Source organism: Haliotis rubra, unplaced genomic scaffold (assembly GCF_003918875.1).
Source record: "Haliotis rubra isolate DU_JTF1 unplaced genomic scaffold, ASM391887v1 Scf225, whole genome shotgun sequence".
NCBI classification, from domain to species: domain Eukaryota; kingdom Metazoa; phylum Mollusca; class Gastropoda; order Lepetellida; family Haliotidae; genus Haliotis; species Haliotis rubra.
Window position 1 is genome coordinate 30,372 of NW_025766281.1, and position 20,152 is coordinate 50,523.

Below are 20,152 nucleotides of genomic sequence, written 5' to 3' on the forward strand. Positions count from 1 at the left end.
ACGACGCTGGAGCAGTGATGTTGTGGTGCAAACATATGCAGGCCTTAGTGTCGACGATTGATAAATTCAATCTTTGACCAGTGGGATTTCTGTGAGTAAACGAATGAATGTGGTTTTACGCTGCTTTGAGCAATATTCCGTCAACATCACGGCGGAGGACACCAGAAACTCATTGTTGATGAAAAAGAAGTCGCAAACATGTGTTTGTAAACGTTTGTAATAAAAATGAAAACGATACATGAAAAGTGCATACAGAAAAGATTTCAACCTGATGCACGTGCAATGTGTCTGACACATGAGTAAAGACATCGACTATGAAAGGCCAAACCAAATTATTCATTTCATTACGAAATTTACGACGTAAACGAAGATAAATATATGCCATGACTGAATGCTACTGACCTAAATATCGCCATTGGACGTGTGGAAGCATGGGAATCCCAGTCTGCCGTTGAAAGACACCTCAACATCCACCACAGCACCATATCCCTATTATGACATCGATATACCCGCTTCAGTTCGACCCAAGATCGTCCCAGAAGTGGAAGACCAAGAGTGACCACTCTTGCTCACAACCGATTCACCAGGGTGTTTCACCTACGTCACAGTTTTGCTACAACAACGGACACTGTAGGACAGGTGCCTGGTCTTCGAAGAATTTCCGACAAACCATCAGAAATCATCTGAGAGAAGTGGGAATTCGTGCATATCGACCAAATGTTGCACCTGCCCTGACACGACTACATCAACAACGACGTGTCAAATGGTGCAACAAGGTACAGGCATGGAACCTGGGGAACGCATGGAACGCGTTTGGTTCAGTGATGAATCGTGTTTCCTCCTGCAATGACGGGATGGGAGAAAACGTGTCTATCAACGTAAACTCGAGCGTTTGATTTGTTGGAGAAAGCGTCATGGTGTGGGGGATCTTGTCCTACACGGGTATATCAGAGTGGTGGTTCAAGGCAATTTTACAGCAAATCGCTACATCTACCACATCCTGCGACCTCACCTCTTCCCACTTTTCAACCTCCAGAACTCGTGTAACAGGTGCCTATCTCGCCAATGTGAGTAGTGGTACAGAAAGTAGTACATATGTCAGTCGAGACACAGAATCCGGTACATGTGTCAGTCGAGACATAGACTCCGGTACATGTGTCAGTCGAGACACAGACTCCGGTCTGGTACATTTGTCAATCGATACACAGAATCCGGTACATGTGTCAGTCGAGACACAGAATTCCCACTTTTCAACCGCCAGAACTCGTGTAGCAGGTGCCTATCTCGCCAATGTGAGTAGTGGTACAGAAACTAGTACATATGTCAGTCGAGACACAGAATCCGCTACATGTGTCTGTCAAGACACAGAATCCGGTACATGTGTCAGTCGAGACACAGAATCCGGTACATGTGTCAGTCGAGACACAGAATCCGGTACATGTGTCAGTCGAGTCACAGACTCCGGTACATATGTCAGTCGAGACACAGACTCCGGTACATATGTCAATCGTGGCCCTGAACTGAGTCATCACACAGCATATAGTACATCCTTGAACCGTGGCATAGAGCGTGATAAAGGTGACCAGACTTTACCCTATATTTACTGCTGTAACGCAACACTGTGATAATGCAATAAAGGTAACGTTATATCTCTTACAGCACGTTAAGTACACGTGCACAAGCTCGTGTGTATGGTGCAAGTTCTGTCTGTTGATGCCACGGAATCAGACTACTCAGTGCTCATTATGATTCATGGAGGCAGAAATCAACTACTGACATTTGAAAGGTGAGTCACCAAACTGGAAGTAATTTAACTTCCTGGTCTTGAAATCCACTGTCCACAAGAACATGATAAAAAGTGACAACAACGGAAAAGTGTCAGGGTCGGGTGAAAGTTGGTATTCTTGTATCGATTTACACAGTAAGAAAATTTAGGGTATCTTGAAATAAAAAAATTAATACGAAGTATGAGAATTATATAAAGTGATGACGCCAAACATGCTATATAAGAACGTTTATGTCCGTGAAGCTTCACACCAGAAAACACCCTATAGTTTTTACCTGTTTTTAAAGGAATTGAGACCCGTGAAGATCCGGGGTAGAATTGATCATCAGCAATCCATGCTTGCCACAAAAGGCGACTATGCTTGTCGTAAGAGGCGACTAACGGGATCGGGTGGTCAGGCTCGCTGACTTGGTTGACACATGTCATCGGTTCCCAACTGTACAGATCGATGCTCATGCTGTTGATCACTGGATTGTCTGGTCCAGACTCGATTATTTACAGACCGCTGCCATATAGCTGGAATATTGCTGAGTGCGGCATAAACCTAAACTCACTCACTCACTGAAGGAATTGACGTTGAGGTCAAGTTCGAAACCAGACACTAAACGACGAATATAGCACTATCCTCGGGCTACCGGAATGTGAGTTACGATTAGAAATCGTCGTCGGGTAGCACATCTCGATGCTTGACGGCCACATATTGTGTCGCCGATTGCAAATCGCCACCTTGCCAAGAGACGTTAAGGCTCCTTCACACCTATTTCGAATTGACAGGAATCAAGGAGAATCAACCAGAAGATATATTTTTCCAAAATTCGAACCGCATTCGGGAGAGAATGTCAAAATAAACTCTCTTTTTTAAGCTTTGTAAGACTGCCGTTGGAATACTTAGAATGCACTTCGAACCCGCCTCAAATGATTCTTGCTCATTCAGAGTATAATATATTTCGAATGCAGCTCGAATGAATCAGAATACAGTAGGAATATTTAGAATGCCGGAAGAATACACTCAGAATACTTACGAGTACGAGTCCGGTTCGATTGCTGCGTGAATATCATTCGAATTTCAGTTTGAAAGTACCTCAAATGCTGTACGAATGTACATAGAATGCATTCAGAAACCTCTTGGAATGACCCTCCCGAATATGGATATGTGAAAGAATCCATACATAATGCAGCTCGAATATTTCAAATGCCCTTTAAATGCACTTAGAATGTAACACGAATGTCCGAAATGCATCAAGAATGCTGCCGGAATGTTCCACGATGGGGTATAAAAACCTGTTCAATCTGGACTATTCATCAGTCTCTGCCCAACTCCTATACAGTATGGACCCCTTAGACCATGTTGCGTTGCTCCAGATGGCTGTCCTCCAGCAAGCCCTGATTGAAAGAGATGTGGAAGAGACAAGGTGAAGAAACAGGAGAAGACCCAGGAGATTCCAGACCAGACCATGGCTGACAAAGGAAAGGAGGAGGCTGTATGGACATTGCACAAGACTGATTGAGGAGCTCAGAGTTGAGGACACGCAGTCTTTCTTCAGCTACCTAAGGATGGAACCTGCCATGTTTGATGAGTTGGTGCAGAGGATGGGGCCAAGCATACAGAAGCAGGATACCTATACGGATGAGAAAGGCGCTACCTCCAGGCTTGAAGCTAACCATCACATTGACGTTCCTGGCTTCAGGTGATAGGTACCCCAGGATCATGCACAGTTTTCGCTTGACAAGAAACACAATCAGCCTAATCATCCCAGAAGTATGTAAGGCCATTGTGGAGGAATATAAGGATGGCCACTCCAGAAGAATGGGCACCCACTGAAGAGGTCTTCAGAAACAAGTGGAATATTCTGTGTTGTGTCGTTTGTATTAAGCGTGTGGGTCGACATGAGGTCTGTCAGGACGACGACGTCCATATTCACCATACACGAATCGTCATTGCTCATCTTCAGCAGCACAACAATCAACAAACACACTGTGGCTAGAATTGATACCAGACCTGTCCCACACTCACCATATCTGGGACATGACTGAACGTGGGTAGGCGCGGCAAAAGTAAAAACAGACTGCCTCAAACGCAAGTGGGAGACTTGTAGTTTGTCTCGTCAAGTAACTGATCCGGGAAACTCGAGGATAAACATGCTTGCCGCTTCTACAGATTGTAGCTGCTCATATTCATCTCACATCCTTCTACCCAAATGTTCATCTCAGACCCTTCTACTCCTGAATTCGTCTCAAACCCTTCTACCCAAGGGTTCATCTCAGACCCTTCTACTCCTGAATTCGTCTCAAACCTTTCTACCCAAGGGTTCATCTCAGACCCTTCTACTCCTGAATTCGTCTCAAACCTTTCTACCCAAGGGTTCATCTCAGACCCTTCTACTCCTGAATTCGTCTCAAACCTTTCTACCCAAGGGTTCATCTCAGACCCTTCTACTCCTGAGTTCATCTCACATCTTTCATTATGTGAGTGAGTGAGTTTTACGCCGGTTTTAGCAATATTCCACGGCGGGGGACACCAGAAATGGGCTTCACACATTGTATCCATGTGGGGAATCGAACCGGGGTAACGAGAACACGCTTACACACGAGGCTACCCAATCATCCTAAGTCTGGACATTCCACTGACAACAGCATGAACACCGATTTACGAACTTGGGTTAACTCTAATTATACAATAAACCCCTTCTGGAAACTGCAATTCGTTGTCATCGTTTGCGGTTCAAGTCCGGCCACCACAATACCTGATAATTGTTACCAGGATTGTAGGATTGTGCAATCATTGACATCTGCTAGAAATACCTTTTCTCTTTGTGTTTAGGTGAATGAGTATCTCCCGAAAAGCATTCAAAAACCCACGTGCAAGGAACGCAAGTCTGCATAGAAACATTCAATTTTTTACACTTTGGTATTAATCTCTCTCTCTCTCTCTCTCTCTCTCTCTCTCTCTCTCTCTCTCTCTCTCTCTCTCTCTCTCTCTCTCTCTCTCTCTGCTACTTTGCTTTCATTCATAACCCAACCAGTTGAAGGGAGCTAACTCCAGACCAGTGACTTGCTTGACAGTATCTTTAGAAGTGTCATAAAATACTTCTATAGCGCCATATCCTCTTCTGTCTTTAATCTTCTTTCGATTTCTGTTGTGGTTGAGGTGTTTTCGTTTTGGTTCGTGTTTTGATGTTGCTGTTGTAGTTTTTGTGCTGACTTTGAAACCCGCACCACTCTGCTATTGCTGACGGTATCTTTTTCTAGTGTTCGAATCTCACCTTGCCACATGTCCCGATACAACCACTTCATTTCATGACCTCATGTTTGCCTCTTGAACGGAGAGAACCCGTGAAGTTCTTATCGTGAAAGGCGACGAACTAGATCGTGAGGTGTGATAACATTCCACTTCAACAATGTAGGTCGATTCTAACACCACGACTCACTGGTTTGCCTGGTCCAATTTCTGTCCACTTCTGTTGGTTGCCGTCTTGTATAGCTAAATTTACTGTTTTCAATCTCATAAATACTTAATATCGTCAATGAAACCCCAAATTCCTGACAATCATTGCTTGGCATGACTGGGTGCAGGCAACTACGCTTATAACCAACTTAAAGGGACTACTAATTATAGTTCGTCCAATTCCAACCTATTTGTTGATTTTTACTAGTGATGAAAGCTTGGAATTGACATTTCTTAACAATTTTGAGGTTTTTGGAGGCCATCTTGGATTTAGCCTCGTTCTGAGCCTGATCTACCAAACTGAGATGTCCATTACACATTTTTATATAGAGAGACATAAAGGAGTTGTATCAATATGGTATAAATTGTCGGCTCCTTGCTCATGGCCTAAATATATAATTCGTTAGAGCCGTCAGTCCGTTATAAGATTGTTCGTTAGAAAAGTAGTTCACTCTATGTAGAAATGAACATGTTTGTTTAACAACCACAATCAGGTAATCAATAACAAATATAGAATCACATGAGAACTGGGGCGGTGGGGTAGCCTACTGGTTTAAGTGTTCGATCGTCACGCCGAAGACCCGAGTTCGATTTCAGGCATGGGTAGTATGTGTGAAGCCCACTTCTAGTGTCCCCGCTGTGCTATTGCTTGAATATTGTTAAACCTTACTCGCTCACTCATTCACTCCCAATTACGTAGATCGATGCTCATGCTGTTGATCACTGGATTGTCTGGCCCAGCTTTGATTATTTACGGACCGCTGCCATATATCTGGAATACTGTTGAGTGCGGCGTAAAACTAAATTCACTCACTCACTCATTCCGGTGGTTGATCCCTGGATTGTCTAGTCCCGACTCGATTATTTACGGACTGCCGCCATAAAGTTCGAATACTGCTGGGTGCGGCGTAAAATTGAACTCGCTCACTCATTCTAGTGGTTGATATTGTGAGCAAGAAGCCACGCCGTCGGGGTAAGTTGACACGCCATCAACAAACTCGCAGAGCCTCACCACCCAATCTTATGACATACACAGAGTACGACAGACCAGGTATAACCATGAATCCCCTCACGGTCTGGTGAATAACAAAACAACAAAATTGTGATTTGTCCTGTTTCAGTCGACATGTCCTTTCAGTTGTGACAATGCAAATAATTCAAATTATATTTATTCCGTACAAATATAGATAACTTTGTATCCTCTGGGCAGTTTGCATTAGAGTCAGAAATTTACTCTCTTGGAACATACTCTCGACTTTACATTTGACATGGGCAGTCTCGTTGTGAAATTTTATTCATTTTAACCCATTCGTACGGAAGCAGAAACATCATCATTACTTTCCCATCAATGCATATCAACACAATATTATGTACAGCTGTTCATGAGTGCAATTTCAGTGTCTTTCAATAGGCAGTGTCAAAGCTACTATTATGATAAACCCAACTCATTCACTCACTCACTCACTCCATCATTGCAACACATCCAGGAGTACCGTGTTAGGCATTCACATAATGATTACACTGGTTGAAAATCAGCGTCTTTCTGAGCGTCGAGGTAAACCAGGGCACCTGCTTCCTGTTATTGTCGAATGTCTGATCGGACACCTCGTTACACACATCAGTGAGAATGTCCACAAGGCTTCTGTTAGCCGAGACATCGAGCTGCTTCACCAGAGAGTTGACGAAGTAGGAGCCAGTGCTCGTGTGACGGAATGATTCATATCCAGGCTCCGTAGAACATGCGATGAGGAAGTCCGACCCATCTGGCAGAACCTTCGTGAACTCCTCGTCCAGTATGACGTCAGACTGGACAACCCCCCGCTGGGGTCTCTCGCCCTGACACGCCTGGATGAAGAACAGCTTTGGTTTGCCGGCCAAAGAAGGACAACCTCTGTTTCTGAAGGTGGATGTGATTTCCAGAATCGGAACCTCTGAGTTGTTTACTCCAAGTACGGAACCATTCTTGCCATGAGACAAAATACAACAGATGAAAATATCATAGTCTGAATGGTCTTTTAGAGATATCTTCTTTGTCTCCTTAATGATATCACAGTCACTGAGATCCACATACATCTTAACCTCCATAGCGAAGCTCTGGAACAATTTCTTCAGGTTTTTAGCATCAATATCAGACCCCATCCTGTAGGGTAAATAATCATTCCCGTTGGCATCCTCAAATGTTTTGTTGTTGATAATCACACACAGTCCTCTGGGTCTGGCGTCCATCCTGTACAACCGATCCCTGTCCGCAAGATCCCCAAGGACAACGTGCTTCCGGACCAGGGCTGGGATAGAGAAGCACAGCTTTCTGAGGGTGTTCACGTGAAGGATCTCCTTCCTACCGTTGGTGACTGTCAGGACTTTCATCCCGCTGTCTCGCTGCCTCTTCTCGGGGAAAACCATGATGCTCACGTGACACCTCCCGTCCGATTCGTGGACACCGAGCTGTTTGAAGGACTTGATGCCGATGAATTTCATTTTGAAGGAATGGTTCCTGATGTTGACTCCGGATACCTCAATGGTCTCGATGTTCTGGGGGTTGCACGAGTTGTCATTTTTAAAGTTGTTGGAGACCAGGTATCGGAGAAGATCAGTTTCTGTGTAGACATGGATGAGCTTGTCCTCCATTGATATCGGTCAGGGAGGTTATGTTTTCGAGTGTTTGTGCACACGCTCCACTGGGGCTTGTCATTCCAGATCCGGGCCTGAAACAAGAATTGAATAAATACTATCAGCAGAGGGCTAAACTTGATTGTGTGTTCGAATCCTAGTTTGTCAGCGACATATATTCACGAGTTTCAGGAGATGTGGACCTAGACTAACGCTAAGTCCCTGAATATATATGATATTGATAGTAACAAATAAACCCATTTAAATATTGAAAAGGAGCCCTCGTGAGCTGGGAGATTCAGAATTCCTGAACCTGGGGACATCTAGACATGCTTTATTAGGACTTTAGCATTGCAGGGAGGGCTGGGTGGAAGGGGAGATAATCTGGTTCAGGACTGGGAGACTGATCAATGGGGACGATCCGCGCAACGTTACCGTCACATTTAACTGACACGGGGTTATATACTACTCACGCTTTGCTAAGGATCACAAAAATTCTTTACTTAAACGTAGATTTATAATTTGAAACTGTATCCATTTAAAACTGGATAAATAATAATATGGTAACACCTCTTTAGGAAAACAGCCACTTTAATCTAACCTTATGCACCTGATTCATGAGTAACCATAAAAATGGTTTTCAAGGCACCAATCAACCATTTTCCAAATCATGGAACGAGTCATTCACAAATAAACAACACATATCAATAGCAGGTATGGGATCCAAAAGATACTGAAACCAGGGATCCATGCTTACAATAAGCTTCGATATTTAAACCAAATTTGACCCCACATAATAGTTCTCTGTTGAATCTATGATTTGATCCTTAGCAAAGTGTGAATAGTATATAACGTAAATGAATGCACTGGCAAGGTTAGTCCTGCAGGCGAAGAAACTCGACACTTAGCTCAGCTTAACAAAGAGATGACATAAGGAAATATTACATGGTGTTGAGCATGGCATATTATATATGTCAATGTTTAGAAACTAGGACAAATCCACATAATGAAACAAAAACTGAAAATCACACACAACTGCCTTGTCCGGGTGGACATCACCAGACATTCTTATTTAAGTAATCGGCAGGTAGTTACAGAGTGGTGTCTGAAAAAGCAATCAGAAAATGGTTGTGATCCTCGTGTATCGAGCGGGGAATGGGATCGGCAAGTTGAAGTGGGTGACCGCGTAAGGCGTGTAAGGGTTGGCGCCACGGAGGTGAAGGGCAAGGGTGAAAGTAGACGAATGTTGACTGTGATCGACCTGCTAAGGAGTGACTAGGTGATTGGGCTGGGTGTACCGCCCTGTTATCGGCGTGTTTACATTAGGCGAATTGTGTTGGACATGTTTAAGAACCACTTGCGAACGAAAGGCCGAGTTTTGAATGGAAAAGGAGATATTCGTTTTGTGGAAAATGTTTTTAAGAAATATAAAAAATATATTAATTTTCAACATAGTGATACCTTTGTGCAAAGTGTCATATTCTCTAATACCGTTGTGAATGGATTATGTCAGTCTGTTTCAACTTTATTGTATTTTTAACGGTGAAATATTCGTTCTAGTTAACATAACTGTATGTTGTAAAGTGTTTGGATAGGGAATGAAAATGTATTGTGCGAATACACTTTTCAACCATATGTGAATTGTCGTGTGCAGTTTGTAACTGTTCTTGCTCAAACAATCTTTATAAATCATTGTTGATCATTTCATCATTGTTCATATAATAATCTATAATACCTTCAAATGATTATAAACGTTGGAGTAACCAAGGTCTTGTTTTAATGTGAGGGTTGGTTATGCACAGTGGCACTCTCGCATAGCGAATTAAAATCTAACTTTGGTTTAATAGCAAATACATACATGATTATTAGACATGACATAGACACGGTGTTCACAAAGCTATAAAACCTCACGACTCAGGTAGTTTCAAAAGTCATGTTAGGAATACCCATCCAGCCATTTTAAACAAACACATAGGGGCATACCTAATCCAGAGGTGAGGTGAAATTGGGTTTAACGTCGTGCTTGAGAATATTTCGCTCATATGGCGACGTGCATGCGTGTGTATGTGTATGTGCGGCTGCTTGTACTAGCCCAGACTAAAGCTGGTTTTATAGTGCTAGCCCACTGAGATACTATGCCGCAGTGAAGCATGAATACCCCACTCAGACACATTATACTGACTCCGAGCCGACCAGTCCTTGTTGTACCCATTAATGCCGAGCGCCATGCAGGGACCAACAAGTACCATATTTTAACGTCTTTTGGTATGACGCGGTCGGGGATCGAACCCGCGACCTTCCGCTCTCCGGGCGGACGCTCTAACCACTACACCACGGAGGCGGTCCTAATCTAATCCTTATAAATCGATAACTTATTTAGAAACTAATACAAATTAAATATAATATAACATAAAATTCAAGTACTTATGCATTGTAAAACACACCATCATTTACCAGAACGGGCTGTGCTCCCTACAGACATCTACACAGACATGTATTCAGGGTCCGAAACATGAAAATCTTCCACCTCTCGCTGAAGTGATACTTATAGCCATGCCATGGCGGAAGTAGAATGTACGTTGCGTGAAGTCCAGGAATAGCCTGGGGTCGTTGTGATATACGGAAGGGTAGCCTGGGCTCCGCTCTGCTGGTTATGAATGACAGAGAGAAGGGAGATATGTCGACGTGGGGGTGGGGGGATGTCCCACAGGCCAACCGCCCACGCCTCTGCTGAATGGGTTGATCTGACCCACCAGCCATAGTCTTGTAAACCAATACACCATCTCCATGATACATGCCAACCGTGATCGTGATAAGCTTCGACCAGAGAACATGTACAAATTCCTGGAGATCATGTACAGATTCCAGGAGAACACGTATAGATTCTGTGGTTATAAAGGGGGCTTGATTCCTTGGAGTATTTTCCACTATGCTGGATAACCCCGCCTATATGGAATTTGAGATTTAGATGATTTTTTCTCATTTACAAGTGGCTCCACGAACGAAAGGGACCGGTAATTTATTATAGGGCTGGGGTCGAGGGGTCGGGAGGAATAAGGTCCATATTATATTTTGAAATTTTAAAAAATTCATGGAAATGGGAACATTAGTGCATTAATGAACATCAGAACATTAATGCATAAGAAACTATGAAAACCCTGAGCCACCAATTACATGAACTTTTAGTTTTAGTCATGTACTTGAGAATTTTCATAGCGCAAAGTTCCAGTTGCCGGAGATACACGGAAAATACCGAGGAGGCTAGTGGTATCTGATGAATAGCCTTGAAAACGTCACAATAAGCCGGAAATCGTGATTTAGCATTCTCGTCATTCATGCCGATTGCGGCCTACAGATTAAATGGCCCGAGATTCGTCTGACCTCATTAAACACCACGCTGTTCATCTGTATCACGCCTCCACAAATATGAAAATTTGGACCGTTTTTTTTGTGTTGCGTATAATTGTAAACGAACACCTGAATAGTGTATTGGGACAGAGCTGCTTAGAACGCTAGAAATATACGCAGTACTAAAAGGTTTTATTTAAACTTTAAAAATTAAAAATTATCATATTTGACAAGAAATACTCAAGCCAGATTTTGATGGCATTTGCACCTTAACAGAAGACAATAATGGGTTATATATTCGATACAGGTGCTTCTTGATTTTATAACAAATTATACATTCATGATTATCAATTCTAATGTGAAGCTCACGTCTTTGTGAATAATATTCTATACTGGACAAACTTAAGTACCAGCTGATGCAGTAATGTGAAGCACAGGGCCATGTAACTAATATTCTATCATAACAAATTAAATTACCACTTGTTGCAGTAAAAACAAACAGAGGGTCATGCAACTAATATTCTAAACTAACAAACGTAATTATCAATTGCAGGAATAGATTATAACAAAGGGTCATGTAACTAATATACTATATTAACCAACTTAATTATCATTTGTTGCAGTAAATACAAGCACAGGGCCATGCAACTAATATTCTAAACTAACAAACTTAATTATCAATTGCAGGAATAAATTATAACAAAGGGTCATGTAACTAATATACTATATTAACCAACTTAATTATCATTTGTTGCAGTAAATACAAGCACAGGGCCATGCAACTAATATTCTAAACTAACAAACTTAATTATCAATTGCAGGAATAAATTATAACAAAGCGTCATGTAACTAATATTTTGTGCTAACAAACTCAGTTATCAGTTGTTGTTGTTGTTGCAGTAATTCAAAGCGCTAGTCCGCTTTGTTGGTACTGAGTACTAGTTATATTGTCCTTGAATATGTCGCCTGGTAGCAAGTAAAAGGCAGTGTGAATATAGGGAATATAGTTGGAGCACGTCTTTAAGAAGATCCCTGGTATACATAGGTTATATAATTGCTACAGGTCAACTAGTTTGCCGAGTGTGTCAGTTCGATTCAACTTGTACGTTATGAATCTTAATATTAAACTGCAGCATATTGCACACTGCATATAACTTTGTAAAAACATATAGATTGAATAACAACCTGGACTTACCTGTAGTTAGAGGGTGTACCTGAGATTTCCACCTGGCTGCGTTCTGTTCATCCAGTGACTCAGGTGTAATAGGAAACTAGAGATTCACGCTGTAGAGATTTATCGCCAGTTTCATAATGTAAATATCTCATTCACATTGCCTCGTTCATGGCCGGATGTAGCTACCTCGCTATGCCCCTGTTGCCATGCTTACCATTCACCCTGGGTCAGGAGACGCACGCTCTGGGGGATTGGCCGGGCGGGGGATGGGCCAAGGAGGACTGTGTCACCGCTAAAACTGCTGGAGTACAATTGCGTGGATTTGAAAGTAGCAGTGTAACTGTCAGAGGGGCAACATGTGTGCCAAGTTGCAAGTGCTTTTGTGTAAATTGTGACGCGACCCCTGACCAATATATGACAGTAATGGGGAAGATTGTATTTTTAAGAATGAATGAATCGGTTAAGGATATATGCACATGTGTTGCTGTAGGCAATATGAAAAGAATGTGTATTCTGGAATCCCGTTTCCCGACACACTGAAGACGCTATATGTGAACTGTGCAATTTCGTTTCTTCACACGAAAAGTTCTCCATTTGAGCGAGTGAATGAGTGAGTGAGTTGAGTTTTACGCCGCACTCAGCAATATTCCAGGTATATGGCAGCGGTCTGTAAATAATCGAGGCTGAGCCAGACAATCCAGTGATCAACAGCATGAGCATCGTTCTACGCAATTGGGAGTGAATGAGTGAGCGAGTAAGGTTTAACAATATTCAAGCAATAGCACAACTGGGACACTAGAAGTGGGCTTCACACATACTACCAATGCCTGAAATCGAACTCGGGTCTTCGGCGTGACGATCGAACACTTTAACCACTAGGCTACCCCACCGCCCCAGTTCTCATGTGATTCTATATTTGTTATGGATTACCTCATTGTGGTTGTTAAACAAACATGTTCATTTCTACATAGAGTGAACTACTTTTCTAACAAACAATCTTATAACGGCCTGACGGCTCTAACGAATTATATATTTAGGCCATGAGCAAGGAGCCGACTATTTATACCATATTAATACCACTCAGAGGGACCAATCGTTTGAGGGTTTTTTATATTCCTTTATGTTTCTCTATATAAAAAAGTATAATGGACATTTCAGATTGGAAGCTCAGACTCAGAACGAGGCTAAATCCGAGATGGCCTCCAGAAACCCCAACATTTTAAAGAAATGTCAATTCCAAGCTTTCACCATGATTAAAGTTCAACAAATAGGTTGGAATTGGTCTCTGCCATTTGTCTGCACGTTTTAGACGAAACGCATACATATCGAACTACGGTTATAACGAACTATAATTAGTAGTCCTTTTAAGTTGGTTATAACGAACTATAATAAGTAGTCCCTTTAAGTTGGTTATAACGAACTATAATTAGTAGTCCCTTTAAGTTGGTTATAAACGCAGTTGCCTGCACCCAGTCATGCCAAGCAATGATTGTCAGGAATTTGGGGTTTCATTGACGATATTAAGTATTTATAAGATTAAAAACAGTAAATTTAGCTATACAAGACGTCAACCAACAGAAGTGGACAGAAATTGGACCAGGCAAACCAGTGAGTCGTGGTGTTAGAATCGACCTACATTGTTGAAGTGGAATGTTATCACACCTCACGCATGCTCAGAGACCTTAACATAACTTATATCATAGCCTCTGGTAAGAGACACGTGAAGATCAGGGTTAGAATTGATCTTCAGTAACCATGCTTGTCGTAAGAGGGATTGGGCGGTCAGGCTCGCTGACTTGGTTGACACATGTCATCGTACCCCAATTGCGTTGATTGATGCTCATGCTGTAGATCACTGAATTGCTGAAGACCAATTGTAACAAAGTATAACAAAACTATTATCATTCATTCATGCTCCGTTCAAGAGTGAGTGTGTGAATTTAGTTTTACGCCTTACTCCAGTGATCACCCACTAGAATGAATGAGTGTTTGGGGCTTGCTTATTAACAAGCCGCTGTAACACTACTGGCATATTGTTGAGTATGTCTTTAAACAATAAACACTCATAATGCACTTCATGATTAAATGAAAATATTACACCCTGTGTCTTTTCGTGAAGAATTAGTGCAGCTGCTCTTAAGCTGTTTGATCAGGGTTACAATATCCAAGGCCTCAGTAAAAAGTACAAAATATTTCAAAATAGATATTCACTGTGACACGTGTGTTAGTCAGAGGAGATTGACAATTTTGACCCTAGCCGGGTTTGTGTTTCTATTGCTTAGCTGGTTATCTCCCAGTGGAACAGTCCTGAAGCACAAGTGTTGACATGCGAATTCAGCGTTATCGATAATCGCCCACTCTCTCGCTGCACATCACAGAGTTGACTGAAGTTAAGCATTTTTTTTTTTTTATTTTTTTTTTTTTTTTTTTTTCATTATTATTATTTTTATTTTATTTTTATTTATTTTTTTAAATTTTAGGGTGGGGGTGTCTAAAAATGTAGTTTACTAAATGATCAACCGTACTGCTGCTTAGTGACTGAGTGTTTTTCAACAAATCAAATTGTAGACGACAAGATTGGAAATTCATGGATGGATTTCCTGGCTCATAGTATCAATGGTTCAACTTGTGACAACAGTTCTCCGAAACAATGCGACTATAACGGAAATGGTATTTGGTGTCAAAAACGATTTCTTGGTCCAGATTCCTGTAGTGTTCGAAAGCTACGTGTCCACGAAATACTGGGCGAATGTACATGTATAAATAACTCTTGTGAACACCTGTTCTTCTCTTCTCAGCACTCGGGGCGGTGGGGTAGCCTAGTGGTTAAAACGTTCGCTCGTCACGCCGAAAACCCGGGTTGGATTCACCACATGGGTACAATGTGTGAACCCATTTCTTGTGTCCCCCACCGTGATATTGTTGGAATATTGCTAAAGACGGCGTAAATATAAACTCACTCGCGCACTCGGATCTGTTCCTCAAAGCTTCATAACATTCATGGGGCCTTATAGCCAGCACTATGCGCCTCTATTCGGTGTCATTATCAGTCAACAAGGGAAGTTTAGATAGATTTGTCTACTCAGAGCACATTGACTTCAGGCTACCGTTGTCGCTGCAAGTACAAACCACTGTCTAGTGACCGGGATGTCCGATACAGGTCCCTATTCGGACTATATGTTCTCCTCATTTTTTCCGGGGGAAGGCGGGGTGGGTGTGAATAATTGACTTACCTCTGCATGGTTTTGTGACGGATGCCATAAGTACAGTAGGATACACTCGCCGTTTCGAGAACACCACGACTCCTTCATGGTGATTCATAAATACATGCTTATATAACTCCTACCCGTGAAGGTCCGTATTAGAATTCATATTCAGTAACCCATGCTTGTCGTAAGAGGCGACTAACATCGTATCGATCCCAGTTGTGTAGATCGATGTTCATGCTGTCGATCCCTGGATTGTCTGGTCCAGACTCGATTATTTACAGACCGCCGCCAAATAGCTGGAATATTGCTGAGTGCGGCGTAAAGCTAAACTAACTCACTCACTTATAACTCCTTGAAGTGGCACCTCTGCTTTTATACATGGACATGGCTTCATGTAGACTAACGCTTAGTCTCTGAATATATATAATTTTGATAGTAACAAACAAACCCATATAAACAGAAATGGAGCCCCAGTAGGGAGACCAGAGATTTAGATCCTGAACCTGAGGAAATCTAGACTTGCTTTATTTAGGGCTTTAGCATTGCAGAGAGGGTTTGGCAGCAGGGGAAATAATGTGGTTCAGGGACTGTGAGACAGACTAGGCTTCATGCAGTGGTTGCATATAAATTAGACTATTAGTAAGTTATGTTGAATAACTTAAGCACTGAAAAGTTATTGTATATTGTATATTCAAGAGAGAGAGCGTGTGTGTGTTTGTGTGTGTGTGTGTGTATGGGGGGGGTGCTTGTGCGTGCGTGCGCGTGCATGTGAGCGTGTGTGCGTGTGTTCGCGCGCGTGCATGTGAGCGTGTGTTCGCGCGCGTGTGTGTGTGTGTGTCTGGGCGCGCGTGCGTGTGCATGCATGTCTATGTATGTGTGCGTGCGTCAATCCAGTGATCAGGATACGATGACAAGCATTCCACCACGTCACCAAGCCTACCCGTTTAGTTACGTCACCGCTTACGACCAGCATCGACTGCTCATAAATATTTAAGCAAAAGAGTGTAGGTAAAGATCCAGCTGACTGATCCATTAGATGGATATCAGCTGCACCAACAAAAGCTTGTAATCCGTAGAATAACCACGCTGTCAGCAAATCCGCCAACACAGACCACTAGGTCACGCTGGTAACATTATCCGTGTTATGTTTGACCTGCATGGATATGCATTGCGAGATAGGACAAGTTGACAATGAATGCCTTTCAATTCAAGTGACCTTATTATGTGGCACGGCGTGTTTATATCGCCGCGAACATTTTCCACATCACTGAAACTCGCAGGCATGTGGAGCTGAAACTTAACAAATATGACCACAGGTGTCATTCGTGACCAACTCGTGTTATTCCGGGACAAGCCGAATAGCTTGCAGGTTATGACTGCTGACTGACTGAGTTTAGTTTTAAGCCGCTTTTAGCAATATTCCAGCAATATCACGGAGGGGGACACCAGAAATAGGCTTAACACATTGTGCCCATGTGGGGAATCGAACCCGGGTCTTCGCCGTGACGAGCCAACGCTTTAACCACTAGGCTACCCCACCGCCCCTTGCAGGTTATGGAAAGGGGCGAGTGGTGACGAATGCACAGGTGCCTCTGACACTGCTTAGAGTATTCAGGCTGGAGTAAACATATTGAAAATGGTATTTTTTGTCATTTCTCAAACAGTTCCGCACACCATGAAGTTTGATTAATAAATTCCAGATAATGTAGTGTTTTACGCTGTTTTACGCTGCTTTTATCACTATTCAAGCAATATCAGAGCGGGGAACACCAGAAACGGGATTAACACATTGTACCCATGTGGGGAATCGAACCCGGGTCTTCGGCATAACGAGTGAACGCTTGAACCCCACCGCCCCTTGTCATGTGAAAAATCTGTCCATGTGAGCTGCCAGTAGTTGCAATCGTTTTCATAGTTAAGGGGTTTGAAGAGACTTGTAACAGCGACCTAGGTTAGGGCATGTGATGTCATGATTTCAAATGACAGTGTGAAGTAGATACTCCTATGTAGATACATTTTCCCAAAAGGTAGGGCATCCTGAAAAAAAAAAAACCTGTTACGATCAGTCGTCAGAAGAAAAACGTCAGCCTTGAAATATGACCGCTGACTTGCTTGATGCATGAGGTGGAGTAGATCAATGCTCATGATATCAGTTACATGAATGCCTGGTTCAGACTTGATTTGAGACCGCTGTAATGAGGTGTGGTGTTAAAGGCACAATGCCACACATTTTCGACAATATTTCGGCCTATATTATATATCGGGGCATATGCACTTCCCATTGATGCAATTAAAGATTTATTATCCCTGACGACAATTGATCAATAACGGAAACCTCAAGGAAAACAGCTTCCAAACAGAGAACACTTGCCCTGTACGGAATGTAAACAATTGCTCTGAACATGGAAAACTGTCGCACGCGGTGTCGTCAGTGTTTGCTGAATTGGTTTCAATCACAAGTTGTGCGTGTGATATTCGTAAAGAGCGCTCCAAGGCACATAACTATTGAGTTCACCTGAAAAAAATGTTCGGCCAGTAGTGGGCGCTAGAGTCCATTTAATGCAACATTGCATTAATTCATTCAAACTTTTTAATTGAATATTGTCATCTAAATACGTAATTTGTTTTTGAAAAAGTACAGGGTAGCTTCACTGAGGGCTGATAGTTAGTATTATTGAGAGAAATGCATTATTATTTATAAGAGAAGTGTGGTGTGATATAGTACCTTTAAACAATAAACAAACACAATTGTTTAAGCAAGAATGTCAGGGTCAACGGAGAGTAGCTGACAACGCGAGTAATGTTAATCAAAATGAGTAATGTTAATCAAAATGAGTAATGTTAATCAAAATGAGTAATGTTAATCAAAATGAGTAATGTTAATCAAAATGAGTAATGTTAATCAAAATGAGGAAGCAAAACATGTTCAGCCAGATGGCTCTACTTCCTTATTGCATGAGATTTCCCAACAGGGTAGGTGTCCTTCAGAGAAATAAAAATTATGGTACAAAAACTGCTGTCATCTGACATCACCTCAGCTTTTGGGCACATTGATGGCCTCAGGAAGGTTTTTAAACAAACCTTCCACATGGCACTTCGACCCTTCCACTGAAACTTGCTGCACAGTGACATTCATTATCAATATTTCCTGCATTAAGTGAGAGGGAGTGCCTTTCTGTGTCAACATGTCCGCTTCAGTTTGGAGAATTACAAATACAAAAAGTATGGGGGCGGTGAGGTACAATGTGTGAAGCCCATTTCTGGTATCCATCACCATGATATTGCTGGAATATTGCTAAAAGCAGTGTAAAACCATACTCTCTCACTCACTACAAAAAGTATGATTAAGACTAATAATGATTTAATCATTACTGAAAAGTAATAATGCTAAACTCATACCAATGACACATGCAAAATGACATTTTGGGGCGGATTCAGTATTTTGGAGAAGGGGGTGCACATAAATCATGAAGTCCAAAAGTTAGGGGGAATTGCTCCTCACGAAAATTCAGTTCACACATGCAAGCACTCACACACGCACACACACACACTTTATTCTTGCTCATCCATGAAGACAGCACTCAAGGCTCTTTCAAGACATTCCACAATGACATTTGTGAATGCATGGCCACGTTACTGGGCCTGCCATCTGGCTGCAGCCAATTCTTTGAGCAATCGTTTGTTATTTTTAACCTAAAGTGTGTGTTCCATATAATTTGTTAATTACTCATTGACCTAGTGTGGTCATCTATTAATTTGATCTGAGGTGAGGTGAAATTGGGTTTAACGTCGTGCTTGAGAATATTTCGCTCATATGACGACGTGCATGCGTGTGTATGTGCGGCTGCTTGTACTAGCCCAGACTTAACCTGGTTTTATAGCTCTAGCCCACCGAGATACCATGCTGCAGTGAAGCATGAATACCCCACTCAGACACATTATACTGACTCCGAGCCGACCAGTCCTTGTTGTACACATTAATGCCGAGCACCATGCAGGGACCAACAAGTACCATATTTTAACGTCTTTTGGTATGACGCGGTCGGGGATCGAACCCGCGACCTTCCGCTCTCCGGGCGGACGCTCAAGATTTGATCTGAACAATGCTTTGAATGGATGTCTGTAATGTTACACTGCATCAGCCTGGATGAAATCATATACCAGCATGCACTGTGAACACTGTTTCAGTAAGACGTCAAAATGTCTTCTTCAATGGCTTCATATATAGTCACAGCTTTCTGGGTCAGTGGTTTAGAGGTTTTTCAGGGGCTGAACAGTCTCAATGGGGCCAGAGTGAGCATTGGTTGACTTTGTATCATACATGAAGAGAGAAAATGAGTACAGTACCATATAAGTTCATACTCATGGTGTCACAACATGTCATTGGTTCCCAATTGCGAAGATCGATGCTCATGCTGTTGATCACCGGATTGTCTGGTCCAGACTCGATTATTTACAGACCGCCACCATATAGCTGGAATATTGCTGAGTGTGGCGTAAAACTAACCTCACTCACTCATGGTGTCACAGATCAAACTGCTTGCTGTTCAAAGTCCAACACCAGAAAACAACAACAAGAG

The 20,152-nt window shown here is 42.3% G+C and overlaps 1 protein-coding gene and 1 long non-coding RNA gene across 4 annotated transcripts; both read right to left on the reverse strand.

Moving 5' to 3' along the window:
• Nucleotides 1–792: 792 nt before the first annotated feature.
• LOC124277625 lies at nt 793–17,301 on the reverse strand. Its single transcript, XR_006898876.1, has 3 exons — nt 17,290–17,301; nt 16,655–16,658; nt 793–883 (listed from the first exon to the last, which is right to left on the reverse strand). It is a non-coding gene; the product is annotated as an uncharacterized LOC124277625 (long non-coding RNA).
• LOC124277624 (caspase-3-like) lies at nt 6,444–12,576 on the reverse strand. 3 transcript variants are annotated; one of them, XM_046713346.1, is made up of 2 exons: nt 12,385–12,576; nt 6,444–7,936 (listed from the first exon to the last, which is right to left on the reverse strand). In XM_046713346.1, the coding sequence occupies exon 2, from the start codon at nt 7,857–7,859 to the stop codon at nt 6,729–6,731; it is 1,131 nt and encodes a 376-aa protein (XP_046569302.1). In that variant the 5' UTR covers nt 7,860–7,936; nt 12,385–12,576; the 3' UTR covers nt 6,444–6,728. The 3 variants fall into 3 exon arrangements, with proteins under 3 accessions (XP_046569302.1, XP_046569303.1, XP_046569304.1); XM_046713347.1 differs by lacking the exon at nt 12,385–12,576 and adding an exon at nt 10,296–10,413; XM_046713348.1 differs by lacking the exon at nt 12,385–12,576 and adding an exon at nt 10,286–10,406.
• Nucleotides 17,302–20,152: the final 2,851 nt, after the last annotated feature.